A 22,417-nucleotide genomic window follows, 5' to 3' on the forward strand; every position below is an offset into this window, starting at 1 on the left:
ATATGTATTGGTATATGCAGTTTTAAGAAAAATTGGTAACTTTTCAACATTTATCAGTCTGACAGTCTACTGAAAAAGATAGATATGTATTCAAGGAAATGGGGAAAATATTTACTAAACAATAACTTTATTTCTCAAGAACCCTAAAGATTTGTTTTTCTCTCCACAAGATTTTAAAAATCTCAACGGACAGTATAGTGACTTTTAAAATGTTAAAAAATAAGCTAAAAGTAAAACACTGCTTAATTAGCTTTGTTATGCCTAGATCCTAGGACTGTAAATTACAAAAGTACAAGTAAAACCACATTTTCTGAAATAACAATAAACAAAGGAGAAAGTCAGGTACTATACATCAAATGATCAAAATATCTTCTGGGCCTAAGATTCTTGAAACTAGTAAAAATGTTAATAATAGAAATCTGCTGCTAATCTGTGCAGACTATTAAATGTAAAAACAATTTATAAAACACATCAGAATTTTATTGCTTGAAGAATACAGCATATGAAATCACAAGAATGTCAAAATGAAAAGTCACTAGGCTTCAAACATATAATACATTATCAGATGCAGTAAAATATTAATTAACCTGAACTCTGCATCAGGGGAAAAAAAAGTGTGGAAAAATATCTAAGTTGTTTACTTAAGAAAAGGATAATCTTAAAATAGAAAGTATAAGGATGTTACAGTACAAATTAGAAAAGCCAACACTTATTAACTTATTATTTCTTAGACTAGACTACCTTTGGTACTTAAACTTTTAAAAAAACATCCCCTTCTATCTTGTCCAAAGCACTTCATGAATACAGTAGCAACTTCAACTTAAAACATCCAGCAAAATCAACCTTTTCATGGCATGGAGGAAGTGTATTTAATAAATGTATGCTAATATTTCATTTTTTCTAAAACTGCAAAATAAGGTCATTAAGAAATCTAATACTTATAAACTTTACTTATTTAGCTCTTCAATTACAATTGGAATCCCAGCAGCCACAATTTATCCTTGGGCTTGGTGAATATATAAAATTTAAATGATTTGGTAAATGACACAGGAATTTAGATTACTTTATACTATCTTAAGTGGCTTTTCCATTCTGTTTCCAAAATACAAACAATATGCCATTTCTTCAACTCACTGGATTCCTATAAAAATCACTACCGTACTTTATTTATTGGAACGAAAGTAAAGCTTCTCCCTTTTAATGAGTAGGTTGAAATTACTTATGTTTCATATAGGGCTGATCAGTTATGACATGCTTTCTTAAACAAAATAAAGCCAATCATTTTTAAAGCTATCACTCAATTATGATGGAGGCAATGATGCCATTTCAAAAGGAAGCATTGGACACTCTAGGCCATCTAGTCAAGAAAATGTAAAAGTAATGCTAAAACAAACAATAAGTAAACTATAACTACAAGTTAAATTACAAAAAAAAAATCCCTCTTTTACAGTAAGCATGCTTATTAACTTTCATTTCTTCCCCCAGCAAAGGTTGGAATATTCATGAATCTCCATTAAGCAACTGTTTCACAAGGTCCAATAAACATGGATGGAATAAGCAAGTAATACTATTAACAATTATTGGAGTGAAATAGTAAGAATCATGACAATCCTCAAAATTGGGCAGTCTCTGAAATGTAAATAGCATAGCTCAAGATGAATTATGCCATAATAAAACTGTAGTTTTTACCTCTACATAAAACAAAAACAAAATCAAAAACATAACCCACTGAATTTATACAACTATTGAACATACTCCGTCCTAGTTTTCGAATGTTTTGAGATTTCTTTAAACAAGTATATTTATCTGAGCATATATATTTACTGCCTATATATATATATATATATATATATACTCATTTTAAAAGACAAAAAATTCAGATACTACAAAACTGAACTCTTTGTTTTTTCACCAACCTGATCTAACATCTACTGCATCACACAACACCCTCCCCCCAATAATTTAAAATTCCCAATTTTTAGTTTAGTTAAAAGGGCAGAGGAAATGCAAATGCAGATTTAGAGTTTCTGTATGTATAAATTTCACTGTATTTTATAAACTTGACATTTTCTGTAACACTGTTTATTGATCAAATAAAGGACTCACTGCTATCTAAAATTTCATAAACACCATTAAAAATTCAAAATTGATATTATACTGAACCTTAAATTTTCAATAGTTCAAAGAGACAGTTTTTACATGAATAGCACACAATAGATGAAACTTAACAGACATCCCTAGAATACCAATGGCAAGTCCACCAAAATGCATACAAAATTACAGATAAGCATTTCTTTCACTGTTTTCTTGTGCAGGGAGAAACATTTATAGAGGAAACAGAAACTCAGCTGGTAAATTTCAGATATCATCATCATCTTCTTCATCCTGAGAAGATCCTGCCTGGTTAGATGCACTGGCTGTAGCAGCAAGCTGTGCTTGTTGAGCAGCTTGCTGCATCTGAAGCCATTCCTGCTGGGCCAATTCTGCTTGTTGCTGTCTAGCCTAAACACCAAAAACATAAAAACAAATAATATATATTTTTTAAAACTCACAATATATACACTGTGGTTAAATATAAAGTAAGCCAATTACAGACTTAATCATCAAATTTGGATTATTTTCCAAACACTCTGTAATTGTTATACATCTGGAAAACATGAACTACATAAGAATATATAGATGACTGCCTCTCTGTCAAATAAGGACATTTTGCAATACTTGGTTCTTTTATAAACAGTCCCCTTTATGCCACATAATTTTATGACCTTTGGCTCAACTGAAGTGGAAAACGCTGGTAGAAAAATCACAATGTCCTCTCTTCGGTTCCTTTCTCCGCTTCTCATTCCTTTTGTTTCACTTGATTCTTCTGTCCTCTCAACTTACAGATAACATGTAAACACTTTTCAATCTAAAAATTATTTCTGTGGCTTAAGTGTCTAGTATAGTACCTCTAACTCTTAAGGAGGAGTACTATACATGAATGCAATAGCTACCTTGATGTTTAAGGGGTTTTTCTGTTTGTTTTTTTTTAAGGTATTTATTTATTTGAGGCACTCAAGCCGGGGAAGAGCAGAGGGAGAGGGATAAGTAGACTCTGCCCTGAGCACAGAGCTGACCGGGGTCTCTAACAACCCTGAGATCATGACCTGAGCCAAAATCAAGAGCTGGATACTTAACCGACTGAGCCACTCAGGCACTCCGATGTTTGAGTTTCTTTCACAGTTCCCTACCCTATACACACATTTATCTTCTGTCCCCATCCCCATAAATATACACACACGTACACCCTTCCCATACACACACTAGAGAAAAGGCATTTATCCAGGACTGAATTTAAGTGAGAAAGTTAAAATCCATTCATCTGATATATATCCCCCCCAACAACCATCACAGAATTTTTAGAAATGAGGGCACCTGGCTGGCTCAATCAGTACAGCATGCAACTCTTTATCTCAGGATCAGGAGTTCAAGCCCCACACTGGGCATGGAGCCTACTCTGAATAAATAGATAGATAGAGAGAGATAAAAATAAATAAATAAATAAATAAAGCTTTACATTCTAAAGCTTTATTCTTCGTAATTTTATTTTATTTTTAAAGATTTTATTTATTTACTTGAGAGAGAGACACACAGTGAGAGAGGGAACACAAGCAGGGGGAGTGGGAGAGGGAGCAGCAGGCTTCCTGCTGAGCAGGGAACCTGATGTGGCTCGATCCCAGGACCCTGGGATCATGACCTGAGCCAAAGGCAGACACTTAACTGACTGAGCCACCCAGGTGCCCCTATTCTTAATAATTTTAGAAACTAAGATACAAACATATGCATTACACACACTATTGGCAACAGCTAAAGCTCTTTCCCAACTTAATTTCATCCACTCACAGAAAAATCCCACAAGAGGGAAAAAAATGAATGTGTTTTTTTTTTTTTAATTTTTAAAGATTTTATTTATTTATTTATGAGAGAGAGAGAGCGAGCGAGCGCGTGCACAAGCAGGCAGAGTGGCAGGCAGAGGCAGAGAGAGAAGCAGGCTCCCCATCAAGCAAGGAGCCCAATGCGGGACTCGATCCCAGGACCTAGGATCATGACCTGAGCCGAAGGCAGCAGCTCAACCCACTGAGCCACTCAGGCGTCCCATGAATGTGTTCTTGAAAGGATCATATAATTTCCCATTGGCTTCTACCAAAACAATGCTGTTTCTCCTTCTCTGCCTTTTCTCAAAATTGTTCCTTAAGCCTGGCTCCTATCTTCCACCTTCCTTTATGCATGGCCAATTCCTAGTTATCATTTCAAATAGAAATTGGTCTTTCTTGATCCTTCTAGGTAATATTGCATATTCTATTTCATATGCTATAATTCTCTATGCATTCCTATACCTATCTATTCTTTAATTACCTGAGCATATTATCTTTTTTCTACACTAGACTTGAGAATAGACACTATTTTCATACCCTTTGTTGCATTACCAACACATAGGTGTCCACTATTTTCTGAATGAATATTTGGTAGGGAAATGTTAATACTCAGGATAACTCTAACATTAAGATTACCATGTACATTCCTAACTTTTCTTAATAATCTGTCATGAATTTATAATCTAAACATTTCTTTTTTTTTTTAAAGATTTTATTTATTTATTTGGCAGAGAGAGATCACAAGTAGGCAGAGAGACAGGCAGAGAGAGAGGGAGAAGCAGGCTCCCCGCAGAGCAGAGAGCCCGATGCGGGGCTCGATCCCAGGACTCTGGGATCATGACCTGAGCCGAAGGCAGAGGCTTCAACCCACTGAGCCACCCAGGCGCCCCATAATCTAAACATTTCTAAAGGAGAATTCTAATCAGGCCATTATTATACTTAAAAAAAATCATTTGTTATACCAATTAAGTCCAATTTCTCAGCCTAGAGTTCAAGGTCCTCAAAATTACTGCCTGCCCCAACCTATCTTCAAAATCAACTTTTGTAATATATACTTGGTACTCCAAGAAAACTTAGAACATAAAATATTTCCCAGATACACCATACCCTCCCATTTTCACTACCTTAACTCATGCTGATATTCATTCCATTTGAAATTTCCTAATTTTCACCTACCAAAATTTCACTCTTCCTTCAACTCAAACTGAAATACTATTTTATCCATTGAGTCTTTTCCTGATTCCTAACTGTATCATTCAGAATCTAATCAAGATAGAAGTCACACTAGTTAGGGGAACAGAGAGAAGGAAATATAAAGGATTGTTAACTAAGTATAAAGCTGGTAACTACATCATTGAAAAGGCAAAAAAAGAACACTAAGACATCATGTGACTGGTAACTACCAAAACCAGCCACCATCCCTAAAACTGGGGCAACAAAGGAAGAGGCTGAAATTTTTAAAACTCAGAAGTTTAAAGGAACAATCCATGGAACTGAAACTTAGACCTTTGAAGAAGGGGCATAGATTGGCTGCTAAAAGCATCTCTGAGCTTTGTAGAGTGACTCAAGGTTTGAGACCCACATCCCTGAAGAAGAGAATGAATGTTTAGGCTGGCTCTGTAACAATTAAAGAACTGGATCCAGGTCCTGCTACAGGGGGGGAAAAAAAAAACAAAAAAAACTGATGCAGCCAGAATGAAGAAGCACTAGTAGGTTATTCAGCTTGAAGCCAACAGGAAGTAAAAGAAAGGAGTTCAAGGGCTGCCTTCTCCTTCAGCCTGGCAATCTCCCTCCAGAACCCCCTACTGGCAGCAGAGTCTGTAAGGAAGTCTGCAAGAAAAGCAGAAATTCGGTTTGCAAAGTACTAGGCCTGGTCACAAATCAAATAATAGAAAGATGGGTTTCAGCCCAAGAAAACTTTAGTAACTGGTGCATGATGTTTTTTCTTTTTAAAACTTCAAACATAATTATGTTTATAAAAATACACTCATATTGGGTAACAGAATGCAATGTATAACTTACTTTATTTAATTTGGACCAAAACCTTAGGTTTTTTTTAAAGATTTCATTTATTTATTAGAGATAGAGAGAGAGAGCATGAGACAGCATGGGCAGGGGGGAGGGGCAGAGAGAGAAGCAGACTCCCCACTAAGCAGGGAGCCTGATGCAGGACTCAATCCCACTAAGCAGGAAGCCTGATGCAGGACTCAATCCCAGGAACCCTGGGATCATGACCAGAGCTGAAGGCAAATGCTTGTTTGACTGAGCCACCCAGGCACCCCAAAACCTTAGTATTATAGTTTAAGATTCAAGGATTAAAAAAAGGATTTGCAATTTGGTTTACTTCTCACCTACTACAAGTGTATATAAAAGATTCTCCATCAAATGCTACAACAAAACATTGTAATGTTTCAATGCCAGCTTACGAAGTTCAATAACTAATGGATATTGAAGAGGGTGGGGAGAGCCTATGTACACATGTGAAAATGTAAAAGCTATCCAAATTTTTTTTTTAAGATTTTATTTACTTATTTTTCAGAGAGAGAGACTATAAGCAGAGGGAGTGACAGGCAGTGGGAAAAGCAGGCTTTCTGCTGAGCAGGGAGCCTGATGTGGGATTTGATCCCAGGACCACCTGACACAAAGGCAGACGCTTAACCGACTGAGCCACCCTGGAGTCCCAAAAGCTATCCAATTTAGTTAATATTGCATGTGGATCACGAATCTACATAAATCAAGATTCAGATAATTTCTTGAATGTGAATTAACACTATCAGCTCAGTTCATCTGCTGAGGTCAACAAGAAAACTGCACACTAGCTGTTTTTCTGAGTTACACAAAAAAGAAAATTTTCTTCCCCAGCTTTTCAGTCCAGAACTGATATTATACTACAGGCAAGGTATTCCTTCCATTGTCAACATTCATAAGGAGATATGTGATGAAGTCGGCTTGGGTTTAAATTTGTATTAGCATTCACATACAAAATAACTGGCACACTCTTACACTGCCCAAATCTAATGTGATGTCTCTGTCCTTGGGATCTTTTTACACCTTCATGAAACAGTCAGCTTCATGTTATAGTTGTTAGTGTACCTATATACCTGTCCTACAAGACAAAAACTTTTTTTGTTTAGAAAATCAGATATTCTCATCACCACTTTCATCCATTTTTATTTAAAAAGTATGGAAAATAGTTATTCTAACACCCAGGCATATTTGTTTTTACAGCAGGAGTACCTGGAGTGTAAAACAGACCAAGAGTGCTTCATGAAAAACATTTTAAGAGTTCGTAATGGGGCACGTTGGTGGCTTGGCCAGTTAAGCATCTGCCTTTGGCTCAGGTCATGATCCCAGGGTCCTGGGATGGAGTTCCACATCAGGCTCCCTGCTCAGCAGGAAGTTTGCTTCTCCCTCTCCCTCTGCCCCTTTCCCCACTTGCGTTCTTTCTCGCTCATGCACACTCTCTCTCCCAAATAAGTCAACAAATAAATAAAACATTAAAAAAAAGAGTTCATAAGAAAATTATAGGGCAAACCAAATATTTGAATTTAATAAACTTAAGAATACCTACTCTGTGCCTTAATCAACTATAAATAGGTATAATTTCATGGCACAGGAAAAAAACTCAAATAATTTCAGGTTTCTACACAAGTCTAATTGCAAAAGGCGCTTGATCTTATAGTTTATTCAGTGATCTGCAAAGACATGTACTGGTTACAATTAAAATTTAACTGACTTTTAAGTACCAAGGCCCCATATTAGCAACCATACTTTGCTGCCTGGACACTAAAACATTTCCGTGCCTTTAAAATCTTTGTTGATTGATAAATTTTATTTATATTCATTTTCACAAACTAAAATTTTCAGTAGTACTTTTTGTAATTTTTTTCCCCTCTTTCCTCTTCTCCACTGTACCCCAAGTATTTTTTTTTTCTAAAACAGGAGTGTGAAAGAGAGTAGGTGTCTACTTCCTAATTCACTTCTTCCTTTGGAGGGTTTCACTATGTTTAAAGAATCTCACTCCCAAATACTAAAATGACTCATTTATAATTTACGGTTAACCTTAATTTCAGAATACTAATGGTTCCCCCTTTCCAAATACTTGTTGCCAGCAGCTGGAAGACAGCTTCAAATGAGGTTGCTATTGTTTTAGTATTTAAAATAAAGTCTAAAAGATGAAATGAAATGAAACTGATGAAAAAGATACTATATTTACTTAACAGTTCCTTTCATATTTTGAACTGAATTGCTTTGTGCTTTGGGGAAGAAGTACTAGATAGGTGCTATAATTTTCTCTCTATGATGATCTTCTCACAAGAGCAAAGAAATACTAAGGGATCATGACTCCATAGATGAGGGCAAGAAAGAAGGGAAATAAGAAAGAGGAAAAAACAGATGACAAGGATAGAAAAGTAAAGACAGATTTGGCAGATTTCTTTTATTCTTCTTTTTGCCCTGGAAAGGATAAGGTTTATTCCACTTAAAAGTTCCAAAATAGTTAAGCAGACAAAATGGTGGCTAGAACATTAGCATGGTAATGAAGAAAGAGTAAGTTTTGGAGTCAGAAGACATGAGTTTTGAGTTTAGACTCCAACATTTCCTAACTATATGAACTTACCTGTTTTATTTATTTAACTCAATCCTTTCCCATAAACTACGTTTCAGAATAGCAAGAACCATGTCCCTTTTGTATACTATTATAAGCCTAGCATTTAGCACGAGGTCTGGTAAGTAGTGAGGACTTCAGTAATTATATGTAGAACAAATGAATGTACAATCTCATGCAAGTTTCTCCATCTCTGAATCTGTTTCTTAGTGTGTAAATGGGTATAATAAAATTTACATTTATTTTATTCATATTTATAAAAACTCTGCAAAGTATGTAAATTATCTAACAGAGAATCTTTTTCCTTTCATCAAATATCTAATTTGAGGGGGCATGTGGGTGGCTTAGTCGGTTAAGCATCTTGATTTTGGCTCAGGTCATGATCTCAAGAGTTGTGAAAAAGAGATCTGAGTCAGGCTCCGTGCTGTCATGGAACCTATTTAAGATTCTCTCTCTCCCTCCCCTTCTGTCCCTCCCCACGCTCTCCCTCTCTTAAAAAAAAAATCTAATTTGGAACTCTCTAGGTGATCTGCAATAGCAGAGAATCAATAAATAATAGCCATTAATTTTTTTAATCATCATCTGTCTTTGTAACCTCATATTCATACGGATTATAAATTGCTTGTGTTCATGCCTGCATCAAAAGCTTTTAGTAACTCTTTAGTACTTACCTTGTAGGTTGTTTTGAGGATTAAAAAAACACAGGTAAATTAATTAGCAACATGATTAACACATGGTTAGAACTCAATAAATGTCAGTAAACTTTTATTTTTCTTATGAATTTAAACCATTTCTAGTGCGTAGTACCTGACAACACTTAAAATTCAAATGTTATTCAAGTCAAGCCCAACTGATTGTTATTACTACAAAGAGATCAGGTATGGAAATGATACTTTCTCAGTTCTAATGGTAACTACAATAAACGGTAGGAAATCTCACCTTTTCTATTCAACCCAAAATTGCCTTACAATTTCAAACGAGAGGCCAAAACTTAGTGGGGGGAAAAAACTTCATCCTCTCCCTTCCTTTTTTATTTTTATTTTTTAAATTTTTTTCCTTTTTTATTTTTAAATAGAGGAATATTAAAAAATAAAATAGAGGAATATTAGTACTTGGTGCTAATCCTTTACAAACTGGTAATTAGAACTTTAATAAGAAAAAAAAGTTTTCTCCCTTTCTCTGTTCTACTAGTCCTTCAATTTTTTAGGATTAGAATGTTTTATTTTTTTTTAAAGATTTTATTTATTTATTTGTCAGAGAGAGAGAGAGAGCACAAAGCAGGGGGAGTGGCAGGCAGAGGGAGAAGCAGGCTCCTCACTGAGTAAGGCGCCCAGGGTGGGACTCGATCCCAGGACCCTGGGATCATGATCTGAGCCAAAGGCAGACACTAAACCGACTGAGCCACCCAGGCATCCCCAGAATGTTTGTTTTAAAGGTGTGTTAAAAACTTAAATTAACTAGGATGACAGGCATTAAGGAGGGCACATGATGTGATGAACACTAGGTGTTACATGCAACTGATGAAATTACCGAATTCTACGTCTGAAACTAATGATGGATTCTACATCTGAAACTCTATGTTGATTAACTGAATTTAAACTTAAAAAACTTACTTTAACTATAAAATAGATATTTATCAAATTTCCCTCATATGCTACTCATAAAATTTGATATAGTATTTTCTCACCAGTCCATCGTTTTAAATTTTATGAATGTTTAAGTATACTTTTCATGCTTTTAAGTGGGTAGTAGTCTGAAAAGAAAAATAAAACCCATCAAAGTAAAATCTCAGTAGTTATTTGAAGTTATTCTCCTTAGAAAACAGGTTGCTACAAATATTTACTTTTATATGAAGTAAATAACTGACCAGAGTCAAACCGGTTAGTTAGATCTAAACATCAGACTATGATCAAACAATGAGCCACAGAAAGAAAATCCTCTGGGTATGTATGTTGATTTTAGGAAATGATTTCAGAAACCAGTAAGATTTCTGTTAGCGAACAGGGTAGGACTCAGATGAAAATAATTTAAAATGCATTACTTACTTTTGCAAATAACTCTTGTTGCTGTCTTAATAATTCTTCTTCAGGAATGCCAAGGTTTTCCAAACGAGAACTGGCCTTTCTTCTTTTTAACGCTACAGTCTTGCATTCTTGTAAGACTTCCTTTACTTCACTGATATAAGAGCCAAAGCCCAAACTTTCTAGTGCTAGGGAAATGAAAATAGGAAAACATGAAAGAGTGATGAAATTTAGTCTTTTTCCCATCTACAGAACATTAACTTTTGTTAATATTAATGTAACATTAACTCTTTGTGGGTTTTTTTTGGTAGGGGGAGCAGGTAGCTTTCTCTTAATAATTTTACCTATTTTATAGTTGCACAGCAACTAGCTGAATGGCTAAATCTATTTTATCAACTTTCTTAATATTAAATTGCAAATTAGATAAAATTTGAGGGACATTTAACAGCATACACCTTTTACTTTTTCTTTTCTAATTTTTTAAAAACCAAAACACTTCCTATAAAAAAAAGTCCAAGGTAAGAACATGTGCTTTTAGTAAGAAAACATTTTTCCTATACCACTCACAGTAAATCAAACATCATTAACTCAGTCACTTTGTCAAAGAATACAAAAAAAGGGAAATAACTGGAATCTATTTGTTAATAACATATTTTGTGCCATTTGGCTTAGAAAAAGTAGGCTGGTAACACATGTTCTAAGTTTTGGTAGGATAGTATGAAAGAATAGATAAGTTCTTTTGTACAATATATCAACAGAAAACTATTTTTAGCAAAAACACTCAAACTGCCAAGTTTAAGAAATCCTGGTGGAAATAACTTATGAAATTCAGCTTTATATTCAGCCAACAAATTTCCCTTGAAAATAAAACTTAACAGGAAGCACTATAAAAACATTTCAAGTGATGTGGCAGAAAATCGGGATAAAGGAAAACTATAAAGATAGAAGCATTAACAAAAAATTCTCATTTTTTCACATTTAGAAAGAAAATTTTACAATAATGCACTTTCTAAATGCCTTCTGTAATCGAGACAAAGCATTAAGTTTCCTTTTGGCTTAGAGTAATTAAAAGTTATATTTTATAGTTTTCTATCTGTTGATAAGTGCCCCAAAGGCACTTTTGTTTTCTGACCCAATGATGAAATATAGGTAGTGAAAAACATAGCACATGAACTTAAATTAGTTCATCAGTTCTTGTAGTTTTTCAACAATTATGATGTTGTGAACCAGAGTGACCTCAGTAAAGATGCCCTGAATTCTAACATCAGGGATTTGCTTTTCAGGGAGGATACCAAATACACCTTTATGAATACACATTCCCTCCTGTGTAAGCTATGGTTTTTAAGACATTTTGAACTGATAAATAACTTTAATTACTTCAAATACTAAGCTGTTTGTGTCAACCTTCTTTAGAAATAATCTGATGCAAAAAAGCATAGTACTATTATTTGAATTTTAATTATATTAACTTACTGCCCCTCTTTGCACCCCCCCCCCCCAAAAACTTCAGTAATGCATTACTCTGAGCTCTGTATATCAAAGTAACCACCACATAATTCTTGGCCTCAAGGAGCTTGGGGTATAGCAAAAAATTAAGTGAAGATTAGGCAACTTGCATTTTTTACCTGAATTGACAGATGGATTATTGTCAGTGATAGAAGCCAAAGTTTTTCTTTTATTCTCTTTTTTAAAAATTAATTAATTTATTTGACAGGGAGAGATCACAAGTAGGCAGAGAGGCAGGCAGAGAGAGAGTGAGAGGAAGGGAAGCAGGCTCCCTACTGAGCAGAGAGCCAGATGCGGGGCTTGATCCCAAGACCCTGGGATCATGACCTGAGCAGAAGGCAGACGCCTTAACCCACTGAGCCACCAAGCCGCCCCTATTCTCTTTTTTAAAGGCATGAACATAATAGTATATTTTCAGTAATATTGGCTGGAGACAATACCAAAAATGGCTTATGGTTTCCTCTCATATTCTGAAGAAAGGCTTATTTCCTAAGTAGCCCCACGTACCATTCCATCTTTATTTCTACCATTAAGTCCCTACATACTTATGCTAAATCTGACAGCTCAGTGTTTCCCAGCAGACCTCAGTTTCCCATATTCATACTGATGATAATGTATTCATGGCTCAAATCAAGTTTGCCAGATCCTCCTAAACAGAATTAATCTCCCCATTGTAAAATCAGACAGATATCTTAGAAATTTGGTTGTCAATATATTCATATAACCTTGGATATATATCTCTAAGCTTCAGTTTTCCTTCCTTGAGAGTAGCATCTATTTAATATCTTCCTAAAACATATGCAGTACAGTGGTTATACACGCAGGCCCTAAGGCTACCAGAGACTGATCCCAGCTCTGCCTCTTATCAGCTGTGTGACCCTAGATAAGTTCCTTCACCTGTGCCTCTAAAACAAGAACAGTACCCATATCTCATCAGATCAGGTTACTGTGAAGAATAAATGAACTAATATAAACAAAGAACCTAGAACAAAGGATGGCTCATACTATTATATTTTTATTATTTTTGGATTGTGAGATCAACAAGTAATCTAAGGCATTTAACAGTGTCTAGCACATAAGATTCACTTAACCACTTGGACTATATATTATTCATCTTTTTTTTTTCTTACATTTAGAAGAGTGCTCTACAAAAAAAAAAATTAATTAAAAAAATAAAAGAGTGCCCTGATAAGTGTACAAGACATAAATATATGTAGAGATATGCATTATTACACTAAATTCAAGTTAAATGAATATGTTTATAATATAAAATATTAAATTTATAAAATTAACAAATACAATGGAGACAACTCTTCAAAATATCAAAATATCAAAACATCAAAAAAATCCAATCCAAACTATGTTTAACCATGGACGGCTTGAGTTACAAATTAAAAAGAAAACAAAGAACTCACCTTTAAAAAACATCTAAGGTTGAGAACACTGCCTTCAAAAAATTTTCGAGTGAATCCAAGGCTAATATTTAATATTATTCAAAGAGCTTCCATATACAAATCTATACTCTCAAGAAAATGGCTCAAAAGGAAGAGCCATAACTTTAATTTCAAAAACTACATTGACTTTAATCCAAATTTTAAATACATTTTGGCTAACAGATAGCCATAAGTGGTTATAGTATCTTCTAAACAAGGAGATATTTTACATCACTTGTTACCACGTAGTAATAATCATTCCTATTTTACACAAAAGAGAATCTTAAAGGATAAGGGAAATGACTCATAAGCAGGGCCATCATCTGCAGTGGTGCAGGTTATTCAGTCCACTATAGTACCATATCTAAGAAGGGCCATTCCTACTGTAAACATGGATTTGTATGTTTATTATGGCAGTTTTCTGGCAGACGGTAGTAAAGGCTTTTAAGGAAAAAGTGCCTTTTTCTAGTTTGTATAAAGAGACTTAATGGACTGTTATGGCCCTGGCTCTACGGATCTCAGAGTAAAACCCAGAAAAGAAAAATTTAAAAAAAAAAAAAAAAAAGTGGTTAAAACACATACATCGCTTGCTCCTTAGAGGTCTGTCTGCTATCCTCTGTCATGTATTTTAAAACTATACCCAGAAAAGTGTATGGTATATTAGGGGAAAAAATACTTGGCACATTTTCAATTTGAAAGACAGATGTTAACAAGACAACCACGTTAAAAAAAAAAAAAAAAAAAAGGTACAACTTCCACCCAGCAACAATAATTCTAAGTCTTTTCTTATTTTATAAAAAAGTGATATAATCTTATAAAATTTTATTATAAGACTTTGTGTGACTTACTTTGTACTTCACATGCATAATGTAAGTTTTTCATTAAAAAAAAAAACAAAACACTGGGGCGCCTGGGTGGCTCAGTGGGTTAAAGCCTCTGCCTTCGGCTCAGATCACGATCTCAGGGTCCTGGGATCGAGCCCCGCATCGGGCTCTCTGCTCCACAGGGAGCCTGCTTCCTCCTCTCTCTCTGCTTGCCTCTCTGCCTAGTTTTGATTTCTCTCTGTCAAATACATAAAATATTAAAAAAAATACACAAAATAGCATTCTCATATTTCTCTATTTTCTTTTGTTTATATGTGAAGGGAAAGGGGGGGTGATGTAGTTCACTCAAATATATTAAGAGGATAATATAAGCCAAAGTGATTTCTTGGCTCATTAGCCTGGCAAAGGTTTCTGAAGACCCTTAACTATGTCCTCTATGGAACACCATTCCTGGGAATCTGGGATAATAATGAGACTGATGGCAGAGCAGGAACCAAATATCATCCATCTTTCTTTCTTTCTTTCTTTTTTTTAAGATTTTATTTATTTATTTGACAGAGAAAGAGATTACAAGTGGGCAGAGAGGCAGGCAGAGAGAGAGGCGAAAGCAGCCTCCCTGCTGAGCAGAGAGCCCGATGCGGGGCTCAATCCCAGGACCCTGAGATCATGACCCAAGCCAAAGACAGAGGCTTAGCCCACTGAGCCACCCAGGTACCCCCCATCTTTCTATCCTGAGCAGTACCTAATACAGTGCCAAGTACTTAGGAGTATTCAAAAGTAATTGTTGGGTGGCAGAAGGAAAAAAAAACAAAGATGTATCAGTTTTATGGAAAATAATAAAATCCTAACTTGAAAAGAACTTAATTATGTGATAAATGGTACAATGCCATATACAATGTGTCCCTTTGGAAAAAATATGAGTATGCATGAGTATTTAGGTAATACTGTATCATTCTCATTCCCATTATTATTACAACTTCTCTGCAATCACTCAGATTCTCTGATTTAAAAACTACTTCACACCCACTTTCTAAAATAGACTGTGGTTTAGGCTTTAGAGCAAATCCACTCAAACTGTGGTCCACACACTTGTGCTAGAATTGCTTATAATGGTCTGTGATGGGTTAAATATGAAAATCAAAGTAAGCATTTTGGAACATTCACAGCAAAACTGTAATTATGCGGGGTGATGAATGTGTTAGCCAACCTTAGTGTGGCATCATTTCACAATTTATACATATATCAAATCATTATGTTGTATACCTTAACCTTACACAATGTTATGTCAGTTATATCTCAATAAAGCTGGAGAAAAAAAAAAGAACCTTCATAGTAAATTGACAGTAATTTTATATCTATTGAATCTAACAACAAAAATTGAATTTTTACTTATGTCTTTTAAATTTTGTTTTTCTAGTGATCCACTTTTATTGTGTTTTCAAAAGTACCAGTGTGAGAGGGACTGGAATTTTTAAAAATCCTTCAACATTAAAAAAAAAAAAAATCCTCAACATAGATAGCTTGGAGCAACTCAATTGCTGAAAATGCAGATCTTCAGAGACTTTTTCAAACTTCCACTACTATTTATATTTATATTATTTATATAATAATATATATTTATATTTATAATATATATTTATATAAATAATATATATTTATATTTATATTATATTTATAACACTGCTATTGTTATAAATGTTGTGGGGGGTAGAATTTAGCAGGAGATTAAAAATGCAAAAAAGTAGTATCACTTAAAATATCCTTACTTAGGGGCGCCAGAGTGGCTCAGAGGGTTAAAGCCTCTGCCTTCGGCTTAGGTCATGATCCCAGCGTCCTGGGATCGAGCCCCGCATCGGGCTCTCTGCTTCGCTGAGAGCCTGCTTCCTCCTCTCTCTCTGCCTGCCTCTCTGCCTACTTGTGATCTCTGTCAAATAAATAAATAAAATCTTAAAAAAAAAAAAAATCCTTACTTACCCTTTGGCTTAACAAATGGCATCATGCTGTAAGATTAAACATAACAGACTTCCAGTTTTATGTTTCAATCAGTACCACTATACATTTAAAAAATTATTATTTATTACAGCATATCATGTAAGGTTCTCAACCTCAACTGATTCTCAATAACTTCAAGTAATACCTGAAACAATTAGGTATTATTCATACATAAATGGGGAACCTTTTAACAGATTTGCATAACCCCAAAGACTTTCCAGTGTAGAACTTGCCACTCTTAACTCTTAATGTCAGTTCTTTCCATAATACAACAAACTATGTTAAAATTCATTTAAAAATATGTGTTCACAGGGGTGTCTGGGTGGCTCAGTTGGTTAAGCATCTGACTCTCCATTTTGGCTCAGGTCATGATATCAAGCCCCACAATGGGGCCTGTCCCCTCCCCTGCACTCTCTCTCTCTCTAAAATAAATACATTAAAAAAAAAAAAAAGAATACGTGTTCACAGAAACCGACAATGAAATAAAAGGAACACCTTTTGTAGCTTAGAACCCCTCTGTGTATCTGTGATCTTCAATACTGAGTCCACTTTCTTAAAATAAGCTGTTTAACATTCAGAAATTTTTTTAAAAATTTAAGTATTTCAAAGATTTTCTGGCAATAAAATTATTTCTACTTTAGTAACTTGCATTCTACAGAACTGCCTCAAATGTTTAATTTGCTCTAACAAGGTAAAGCAAAGTAGCAAGTGAAAAAGTGACATGTCCTGAAGCAAAATCTAGTTCATTAAATTTATTACTAGAAAATCTGAACGTCAACATGTGAGATCATACAACTTTAAATATATATTATTATTCCACTTGGATCTATCCTACAAACTAAAATAATCAATGCTTACAGAAAAGCATAAAAAATGTCATAGTTACCATGATTTCACAAGCTTTCCAGAATTATTCTGTAAAAACACATTTTATTTTTTATTTTTATTTTATTTTATTTATTTATTTGACAGAGATCACAAGTAGGCAGAGAGGCAGGCAGAGAAAGAGAGATGGGGAAGCAGGCTCCCTGCTGAGCAGAGAGCGTGATGATCCAGGGCTCGATCCCAGGACCGTGGGATCATGACCTGAGCCGAAGACAGAGGCTTTAACCCACTGAGCCACCCAGGCACCCCTAAAAACACATTTTAAATACCTCAAAAAATACACACCTTAAGGATTTCTTTTTAAAAATGTAACCACTCAAGACAAAAATTCTTTAAAATGATTAAGCAATGTGAGATTAATAAAAGATTATAATGTATAAATTTTATTCCCCTAACTGGAGAGAATTGGGGCAACAGCAATGTTACCAAGAAAACTTTAATTTATAACAGTATAACAGGTCAATGGATGATTTATTTTTCCCCCAATGAATGACTTTTTAAAAATTATTCAATCATCCTCAGTACACAAAGGCAAATGCTTTCACTGGAACTTTCTGACTCACACCTTAAACTGAATTTAGCATATTCCAAAGTTGAGCTATTTAGCATACTACATGCTACAGCTGCTGCATTTTTTTTTTCTGCTGCACTTTTTATTCCACCATGTCAATCAGAAATCTAAATATACCCTAGAAAAGAACAAACTCCCCAAGAAGACAGAGTGTAATGTGTTATCAGATTTTTGGAATGATCCCCACTTCTGTGTTGTAAACAAATGTTTAGGCAGGTCCTCTAGAAATCTTGTGGAATTTTCATTAGAAAGGCAGTGTTGATAAAAGATTCTTTTTCTTTTTTCATGAGTTGTAAAGTGAAATTGTAGCTATCTGTGTTGGATAATCTTATAAAAGACTTTTGACAATTGTACATACAATGTAAAAATAGAACACTAGACAAAAAAATAAAGAATTTGACTTTCATTGTACTTCCCAGAGTATTCAGCACACCAAACAGGGAGAAAAAAATACTAGCTTTAAAATCAAATATGGCTTTTCCTAGAGACTTTTTTCCTTCCTCATGTACTGAAATGGAAATAGCAGAGTATATTTAAATCTACCTTGCACACATCATTAAGGACCAAAAATGAATCATTTAACTCTTTTGTCAATATTGACAGTAAAATACTGGACATGGCAAATACGAGCAGATGTGTTCTCACTTCAGAATAACAGTTAAGTCACCTTTAAAAAGTTAAATTATAAAAAATAAAATAGTAGACAACTGCCTGCCTACTAAAATGATTAAAATTAATCATGATTTTTTGGCTTCAAAAGCAACCAAGAAATTGTTAGAATTTTATTAAAGGCAAATTATCCCCTCAAATTGAATACAACTTTTTCATAAAGAGTATTTGTAAGTGGTTTCAAAACATTAGGACTAGTAAATATGTCTCCCTGTGCCTGAAACAAACCATAAGAATGTGGTCCCCCAAATCCCTACCAATGGACTAAATCCTTTTAAGATCAGAAACAGTTGAAACTTTCAGAAATGTTGTTCAATAAAAGCTTAAGCATATACATCTAAATAGGAATGGCAGCAGGAAAGGACAGGGAAATGTTCCATGAAAAAAAATCTCTTACAACCTTCCAATCCAAGTTTTAAAAATTTATCTCCATAGAGCAAAGCAAAAGAAAAACAAAGAAAGAGAAAAAGAAGGAAAGAAGGAAGAAGAAACGATAAAGGTAATTCTTCTTTCTCTTACAGAATAGAACTGGAGAGTTTTATTAAGTTGATGAATGGCAGAACCACTGAATCATTTTTAAAGCAGAAAATAAACTATCTTTATTCAACATCACCAAACTTTCCAACGTTGAACACATTCATGTTCCGAATTCTTTTACTCATGTGTGAAAATTTCTCCCTTTCTCTACACTGGTAAAGAGGTCAGGTGGGGAAAGGGTGCTGCCTCCACTCATGCTTGAAGTTCCTGTCTGAATTTTCACTTTCCAAGGGAGAACTCTGGGTTCCTCTCCCAGATGCCATGATCAAGGTTCCACTTTAGGCAGACAACTTCTCAGTTGTCTTGCCTCGGTTCAACTTTAGCAGGCAAAATTCTTGTTGCTTCGGCTTACCTGGCCGTAAACTGAGACGGCAACTAATACTTTATCTTTGGAGGATGTGAGCTGACCTAAACGCTTGCCATCCTTACTGGTATTCGCTGGATGGAAAGCACCACCACGATAATACGACACAGGAGTTTCTCAAGGGACCGGCTGCTTCCATGCCCGCGTGGCTTTTTTCGTCTGCCAGTACTTATCGGGGGAGAGGAATGAAGGCTTTGACATGAACGGGTCACGCGACCAGCAGGCTGTCCCCAACTCTCATTTAAACAAAACCCCACACCTACCACTTACCTTGTATGACGTGCTCGGGTGAAATGGTCTTCTTTTCTGATTTGTTGCAAATCTCATTGGCTTCAGAAGATATAAGGTGAATGAATTCAGTGCAGCAGTTCACCACCAGCTCCCGGGCATCGTTGGCCACCCGGACGTTGGGGAGAGTCTCTTTGATCATCTTATTGATAGCAGCTCTAGGTATAGTGAGATCATCATCGTTGCCAGATGAGGAAGCCATCGTATCTCCCTCTCGCGCGCGCCCCGACTTTTAAAAACTCCCCAGCTCTGGTCCACTATTCCGCGAAGATTTTCCAAAGGCTGCCCTCAAAAGTGTGATCCCAGGAGCGCGAAAAGAGGGTGCAGAAAATGAAGGGGGGTGGGGGATGGGGAGGAGCCGGTTCGTGAGGGTGGGAAACACCCGTGTGAGAGATTTAGGGCGAAATTGGGAAGGAGGTCGGGGGGCTGAGGATTGCGGGGACAGCACTGCCCAGGTCGGAGAGGAGAAAGCAAAGGTGGTCCGGAAATTTGAGCACTGGGGAACCACCTTCGTGTCCCCTCAGAGGAGCGGGCACTGTCGCCTAACCGGTCCCTAACCGCGCCGGAGCAGAGGCAAGGTCCAGGGGCACTGGCCTCACCGCGGTACCGGGCGGACACTCAGCGGGCTTGGCTCTAAAGAGCCGGAGCCCTCGCTGCCGCCGCCGCCAGCAGCCGCTGCCGCCGCCTCTGCCAAACCATCCTTCAGACACCCGCGCCGCCGCCTCACAACATGTCGGCCGCGGCCGCTGCTGGAACCCAGACGGCCTCCTGGGAACGAATACTGACAGAGCCGGGCACAACGGGAGCGACAGTAGCGGCCGCCGTGGCCGTTTGCCCGAACGCAGATCGTGGAAGCCGAAGCCGCGGCAACGGTGGTCCCTCCAGAGGCCAAGGAAGAAGGTTTGCTGGAAGCCTCTCCCGACACCCTTTGCGCTACCGGAAGCCTCACCCCCCCTTATCCCCCCCCTCCCTTGCAGACCGACTTCCGGGTGTGGCTGCAGCCCTTCCCCCACCAGCCCCGGCGGGATCGGTCGGTCTTCGCCGGCAGCCGCTTCCGCTTGCTGTCGTCTCGGCACGCGCCTCAGAATCCCAACCTTTTCACTGGGACCGCAGCCCGGCGAGCGCGCGCCTCGTGGTACCGGAGATTCGCTCAGCACGCGCTTGCTCTCCGGCTGCGGCGCCAGACTTGGGATGGGGCGAGGGTGGGTCACCTCTACCATCTCTACCAGCTGAGGCCTCAAAACCCCCTCCCAGCCTTGTTTGAGGACACGGGAGCACTGGATTTCGCCTGAGGAACTCTGTTTGCTATCCCTTAAGGAGGGATTGGGATTGAAAGAAAGAGGCCTGAGTTCAGGAATGAGATGGGGGAAAGCAGAACGTTGTGTGCCTAACCCCATCGTCCGGAAGAAAGGCTTTGGATATCTAAAAGACGTTGTTCGGATCAAAGCTCTTTATGGTCCTTTACCCATTTCCTTGTGTTATGTGAAATGAAACATTCAGAGAAGTGACCTGCTAATAACTAAGGGAGAAACTAGAAGTAAGATCCAATGTAGTGGAAATGAGTGGCATGCAATGAGCCACGTTAAGAGGTTCCAACCCAACCATTTTTCATGGTGTAGTGCACGTTGGCTTCTGGAAAGGCTGTTTCCGAAAAAGTATGTTAAAGTATCAAGCAGCTCTTATCTTTGCTTCTCTCCAGAGTGGCCTGTAGTATATGTCAAGGTCTTCACAAAATTTGCCGTACTGTCATTTGGAAGAAGAGGCTATGTTGTAAATAGTGGGGCGTTGCTATTTCGAAAAGGTAAAAGATCCCATTTAAGTCACTTTGGGCACTTTATTTATTTCTTTATTTATTTTACTTTGGGCCTTTTAGATACATTGTTCTTGTTACATTGGACAGCAACTGGTTTGTTTGAAATGTTGCCTTAAAACGTTTTATTTCCTTCTAAGAGCTAGATGTGGCACCTGGAGATTTTAGTTAACTACTTTTTTCATTTAGTGATTTTTCAAGTACACTTGTGATTTCTGTAATTTGTAAAGTACTGATGCTTGTTTTTCGGTGATACTAAGTTTAGGCAAAACGAAATTTCCTTAATAAAACCGTATTTTTAAATGTATTCAAAATAGGAATGTGAAACTCTTGGCTCAGATGTTGGCACTTCATGAAGTGTTTTTGTTAAGTCAGTTTACTTTCCATTTAAACACTCATATTGTCTAAATTTATCTTGGCCTTACCAAGTGTATTAGTCTGAAAAACCTAGCTAGCAAAAAATTCCCCAGAGTTACCAATGTTGTTGCTGACCCAAATCTCATTTCTGAAAAAAAAAAAGTCATAATCACAGTCTTGCTTTTTTATATAACATTTATGCTGCATAGACTTATAGGCTAATGATACATAGATCCATAGAGCACATGTGAAGTTCTTATTCCAGTAATAGTTTATTACCACAGAGTTCTGTGATGGCACAAGCATGAAATATGTAGTAAAGAGACCTAGGTTGCGGTCCCAGTTTTTTGTTACTTTAGACAAGTAACTGTCTGAGCATCAATTTCTTCAACTAGAAATGGAAATATTATATAATTCGCAGGATTCAAAGTCAAATGAGACTGTATGTAAAAGCACTTTTAACATTATAATGAATTAAGATAGATGTTAGTGCTCATTATTATCTTTATCAGGTCTGGGCAGCCTTCAACCAATAGTAAACCATACATAATATGGCTAGAGAGAAAATTTAATTAAATTTCATAGTGCAAGATGTCAGGGCGGCTGGGTGGCTCAGTTGGTTGAATGTCTAACTTGACAT

At 36.6% G+C, this 22,417-nt stretch overlaps 1 protein-coding gene across 1 annotated transcript; it reads right to left on the bottom strand.

Moving 5' to 3' along the window:
- Nucleotides 1–2,029: 2,029 nt before the first annotated feature.
- Nucleotides 2,030–20,548, bottom strand: DR1 (down-regulator of transcription 1). The gene is made up of 3 exons (XM_080800988.1): nucleotides 19,593–20,548; nucleotides 10,566–10,729; nucleotides 2,030–2,502 (listed from the first exon to the last, which is right to left on the bottom strand). Exons 1-3 carry the CDS (start codon nucleotides 19,810–19,812, stop codon nucleotides 2,359–2,361), a joined length of 528 nt encoding a protein of 175 aa, XP_080657114.1. The 5' UTR covers nucleotides 19,813–20,548; the 3' UTR covers nucleotides 2,030–2,358.
- Nucleotides 20,549–22,417: the final 1,869 nt, after the last annotated feature.

Source organism: Martes martes (genome assembly GCF_963455335.1).
Source record: "Martes martes genome assembly, chromosome: 4".
Lineage (NCBI taxonomy): Eukaryota > Metazoa > Chordata > Mammalia > Carnivora > Mustelidae > Martes > Martes martes.